At 40.9% G+C, this 5,531-nt stretch overlaps 1 protein-coding gene across 1 annotated transcript in view; it reads right to left on the bottom strand.

Annotated features, from left to right (window-relative positions):
- Positions 1–4,874, bottom strand: part of lama2 (laminin, alpha 2) — a 46,148-nt gene extending 41,274 nt beyond the window's left edge. The window contains exons 1-5 of the mRNA XM_047818165.1: positions 4,681–4,874; positions 2,515–2,651; positions 2,122–2,358; positions 1,777–1,920; positions 1–29 (exon numbers count right to left, since the gene is read on the bottom strand). The exon at positions 1–29 is cut by the window's left edge and continues 148 nt beyond it. Coding sequence (XP_047674121.1) covers positions 1–29; positions 1,777–1,920; positions 2,122–2,358; positions 2,515–2,651; positions 4,681–4,846 — 713 coding nt within the window. The 5' untranslated portion in view covers positions 4,847–4,874. The remainder of the gene's footprint in view (positions 30–1,776; positions 1,921–2,121; positions 2,359–2,514; positions 2,652–4,680) is intronic.
- Positions 4,875–5,531: the final 657 nt, after the last annotated feature.

Raw genomic sequence — 5,531 nt, forward strand, 5'->3', positions numbered from 1 at the left:
AGCACCGTCTGCTCGGGCATCAGAGTCAGCTACAACACGATGAGAATATAAACACAGCGCTCAGTTACAGATTTAAACCTATCCCTAACCTTTAACCCCAACACAGACACAGGAAAGGAGAAACGAAAAGGGAGAACAAAGGAACAGGAGAAAGAAACGGGAAAAAAAAAAACGAACCATTAAAATGATAAGAAAAGGGAAAATAAAAAAAAGAAAACGGAAAAGGAGAAAGAAAAGTGAAAAAAAAAAAAAAAAAGAAAAGGAGAAAGAAACGGGAAAAAAAAAAAAGAATGGAAAAGAGATAGAAATGGAAAAAAAAAAACGAAAAAGGAGACAGAAAAAGAAAAGGGAAAACAGAAAACAGAAACGGAAAAGGGAAATGAACGGGAAAAAAACAAAATAAAAATGAAAATGATAAAGAAAATGTGAAAAAAAAAATAAACGTAAAAGTATAAATAAAATTTAAAAAAAAAAAAAAAAAATTGAAAAGTGATAAATAAAAGTTGAAAAAAAAAAAAAAGAAATAAAATTTATCCCTAAAATTGAAAAAATAAAACCTGAAAAATGAAAAGTATAAATAAAAAAAAAGAAAAGAGTAACTTCTAACCCTAACCACTTTCCCTTAACATTATCCCTAACCCTTAACCCCAACCCCTAATACTTAGCATTATCCCTAACCTTTAACCTCAACACCTACCTCTTGACATTATCCCTAACCCTAACCCTTAACCCCAACCCCTAACACTTACCATTATCCCTAACCTTTAACCCCAACACCTACCCCTTAACATTATCCCTAACCTTTAACCCCAACACCTACCCCTTAACATTATCCCTAACCTTTAACCCCAACACCTACCCCTTAACATTATCCCTAACCCTTAACCCCAACCCCTAACACTTAGCATTATACCTAACCCTTAACCCCAACCCCTAACACTTAGCATTATCCCTAACCCTTAACCCCAACTCCTAACACTTAATGTTAACCCTTGACCTCCAACCCCATAACTCCAACCCTTAACCCTAACTCTATCTATTAACCATTAATATTTAATTATACAATTAAAAACAGTAGAAGTACAAGCTAGCTGCCATTTACTGTTTAGTTGTGGCTTCATATAATTAAGTCTGTGATTGGCTGATCAAATATAACTGAAGCCCCACCCCCTCAATACCCAGCTTTGTGTCTGAAGCTCAGGTTAGTCTGTTGTCATGTAGCTAAATGTTTAGCGAAGTAAACTCTCGAGTCCACATGCAATCTTACGACTCAGTGACTCGGAGAAAATCTCTCGCTTTTCTCCCACAGGATGAAGTGAAGGATTGCACTCGTCCTCTTGCTCCCTCCATCACCACTCCCCCTCCCCAGCAAACAAACTCAGATTAACTCCTGGGCTGTAAACGTTATTTAATCTGCCGTTCTGGTTCAGGTTAATCACAGCCGTGCATCTCTCTGTGGATGTAGCAGGGGCCGAGGGGGGATTTGAGGAAGTTGTACAGGAAATCTTTATTAAAAACAAACAGCTCTATAATACCTCTCCCTCTCTTTATTATTTTCCTTTATCTTTCACCCATTCTCCTTTTGTTTTCCTTTCTTTTATCTCACCTCTTCCTTTCGCTCTGTAAAGTACATATTTCTCCACGGCTTTTCCTTATGTCTTTTGTTTCTGTGACATTAAATGGTTTTACTGAAGAGGACTAATACTGACTTTATTGTGTGTGTGTGTGTGTGTGTGTGTGTGTGTGTGTGTGTGTGTGTGTGTGTGTGAGACTCACCCTCATGCGGATCAGTCCCTGGGCCTCGGTGCAGCTCGTGCTCAGGCCGAAGCAGTAACAGCGACTGCAGCCGAGAGGATTCCTCACACTGAGCCCGAACGTCCCGACCTTACACACCTCACACCTCAGACCCTCTACATTCCGCTGTAACACACACACACACACACACACACACACACACACACACACACACACACACACACACAGGTTACTGCTTCACGGCTTCAGCACAAGGCTTTACTCCTGCATCGGCATCTGATTTTGGGGACAAGTGTCGAACAAAACATTGAGATCTCTGATTGATATAAAAAGAAGTGAAGGACACAGAGCAAAGGCAGTTTTTACCCTGCAGGAGCACTGTCCTGTCCTCTCAGCACATGCACACATGCCCTCTTCAGGGTTGCAGGTCTCAGCATTGGATCCAGAGAGTGAGCAGTCACAGGAAACGCAGTGCGGGAAGTTCCTGTACCCGAGCTTACACTCGTTACACTTCTCACCCGTGAACTGATCCCGACAAAAACAGCATCCTGTGTTCATGTTACACTGCTGAGTGACTGCGCCCATCATGTTACAGCCACATGACTACAGAGAGAGAGAGAGAGAGAGAGAGAGAGAGAGAGAGAGAGAGAGAGAGAGAGAGAGAGAGAGAGAGAGAGAGAGAGAGAGAGAGAGAGAGAATCTTAACGGTTTCTCCACAGGAAGAGGCAGAGATAAACAGGAAGTGACAGAAAATGGTACCTTGCAGCCAGTGGCGATGTCATGACCCCAGTGATTAGGGGCACATTTCTCACATCGATCTCCCACAGTGTTGGGAGGACAGACACAGCGTCCTGTACCCGGGTCACAGTTATTCCCCACATGAGAACACTCACATGCTGAGAGAGAGAGAGAGAGAGAGAGAGAGAGAGAGAGAGAGAGAGAGAGAGAGAGAGACAGACAGTGATACAGAGAGAGATTAATGACACACTCAGGTGTGTGCAAATGTCACAGGCTGCACTTTCACACTTTTACTCATTATCTCCGTCCACCCATCATCCATCATTCGCCTCAGCCGTGTGTGTGATTGTTTGTGTGTGTGTGTGTGTGTGTGTGTGTGTGTGTGTGTGTGTGTGTGTGTGTGTGTGTGTGTGTGTAATAATGTGCAACACATATTTAAACTGATGTAACCCTGAGCCACATTTTTCTGACACCTGTAACACACTGTAGATTTCACTGAAAACTGCACTATTTGTTTTTTTTGTTTGTTCTTTAAAGCTTCAAACTGTGTCATGCTTTTGTAATAAAACTACAGTGTGAGTGTGATGTAGTGATGGTGATGTAGTGATGGTGATGTAGTGATGGTGATGTAGTGATGGTGATGTAGTGATGGTGATATAGTGATGGTGATGTAGTGATGGTGATATAGTGATGGTGATAATGTGATGGTGATATAGTGATGGCATGGATATAGTGATGGTGATATAGTGATGTGATATAGTGATGGCATGGATATAGTGATGGTGATATAGTGATGGTGATATAGTGATGGCATGGATATAGTGATGGTGATATAGTGATGGTGCTATAGTGATGGCATGGATATAGTGATGGTGATATAGTGATGGTGATATAGTGATGGCATGGATATAGTGATGGTGATATAGTGATGGTGATATAGTGATGGCATGGATATAGTGATGGTGATATAGTGATGTGATATAGTGATGGTGATATAGTGATGGTGATATAGTGATGTGATATAGTGATGGCATGGATATAGTGATGGTGATATAGTGATGGTGATATAGTGATGGCATGGATATAGTGATGGTGATATAGTGATGTGATATAGTGATGGTGATATAGTGATGGTGATATAGTGATGTGATATAGTGATGGTGATATAGTGATGTGATATAGTGATGGCATGGATATAGTGATGGTGATATAGTGATGTGATATAGTGATGGTGATATAGTGATGGTGATATAGTGATGTGATATAGTGATGGCATGGATATAGTGATGGCATGGATATAGTGATGGTGATATAGTGATGTGATATAGTGATGGCATGGATATAGTGATGGTGATATAGTGATGGTGATATAGTGATGGTGATATAGTGATGGCATGGATATAGTGATGGTGATATAGTGATGGCATGGATATAGTGATGGTGATATAGTGATGGCATGGATATAGTGATGGTGATATATTGATGGTGATATAGTGATGGCATGGATATAGTGATGGTGATATAGTGTTGGTGATATAGTGATGGCATGGATATAGTGATGGTGATATAGTGATGGTGCTATAGTGATGGCATGGATATAGTGATGGCATGGATATAGTGATGGCATGGCTATAGTGATGGTGCTATAGTGATGGCATGGATATAGTGACGGCATGGATATAGTGATGGTGCTATAGTGATGGCATGGATATAGTGATGGCATGGATATAGTGATGGTGCTATAGTGATGGCATGGATATAGTGATGGCATGGATATAGTGATGGCATGGATATAGTGATGGTGCTATAGTGATGGCATGGATATAGTGATGGTGCTATAGTGATGGCATGGATATAGTGATGGTGCTATAGTGATGGCATGGATATAGTGATGGTGATATAGTGATGGCATGGATATAGTGATGGCATGGATATAATGATAGCATGGATATAGTGATGGTGCTATAGTGATGGCATGGATATAGTGATGGCATGGATATAGTGATGGTGCTATAGTGATGGCATGGATATAGTGATGGCATGGTATTACATCCATATAAAGGAACAAGGGTGTGTCATTTATTCCATTAATGGTGTAGTGGGCAGCACGAAGTTAATCAAAAGGTTGGCGTTTATTTCGTACAGTGATGTATCTGTGAGTCCGTATATGGAGTGTGTGGGTCTTACGTGTGCAGCCTCCTTCCTGGAAGTTAAAGTGACCGGGAGCGCAGCGGTCACACTTCTGCCCCGTGACTCCGGGCTGACAGCGACACTGACCGCTGTCACTGCAGTCGAACGACTTAGAGCCGAACGAGTTACAGTGACATGGGGCACATCCACTGCCTGGCTGCATGTGTGTCCCTGGCTGTAAACACACACACACACACACACACACACACACACACACACACACACACAGTCAGAAAAAGTGACGGTTCATGCTATAAGGAGGAGCTCATGCTATAAGTAAGGATGAGAACACCATGCGTACTGTAAAGCATCATGTTTACAATCATCAGTTTTTTTCTCCTCTAGTTTCCTTTTACACACTTTCTAAAAGTTCAGGAGTGTCATTGTGTTAATGTAGTGTGTCATTGTGTTAATGTAGTGTGTCATTGTGTTAATGTAGTGTGTCATTGTGTTAATGTAGTGTGTCATTGTGTTAATGTAGTGTGTCATTGTGTTAATGTAGTGTGTCATTGTGTTAATGTAGTGTGTCATTGTGTTAATGTAGTGTGTCATTGTGTTAATGTAGTGTCATTGTGTTAATGTAGTGTGTCATTGTGTTAATGTAGTGTGTCATTGTGTTAATGTAGTGTCATTGTGTTAATGTAGTGTGTCATTGTGTTAATGTAGTGTCATTGTGTTAATGTAGTGTGTCATTGTGTTAATGTAGTGTCATTGTGTTAATGTAGTGTGTCATTGTGTTAATGTAGAACCACAGCAAAGCATCTCAACACAACTGTGTCAAATAATTATGTCTCACACAGGTCACATGATCACATCTCACACAGGTCACATGATCACATCTCACACAG

This window comes from Tachysurus fulvidraco, chromosome 9 (genome assembly GCF_022655615.1).
Source record: "Tachysurus fulvidraco isolate hzauxx_2018 chromosome 9, HZAU_PFXX_2.0, whole genome shotgun sequence".
Lineage (NCBI taxonomy): Eukaryota > Metazoa > Chordata > Actinopteri > Siluriformes > Bagridae > Tachysurus > Tachysurus fulvidraco.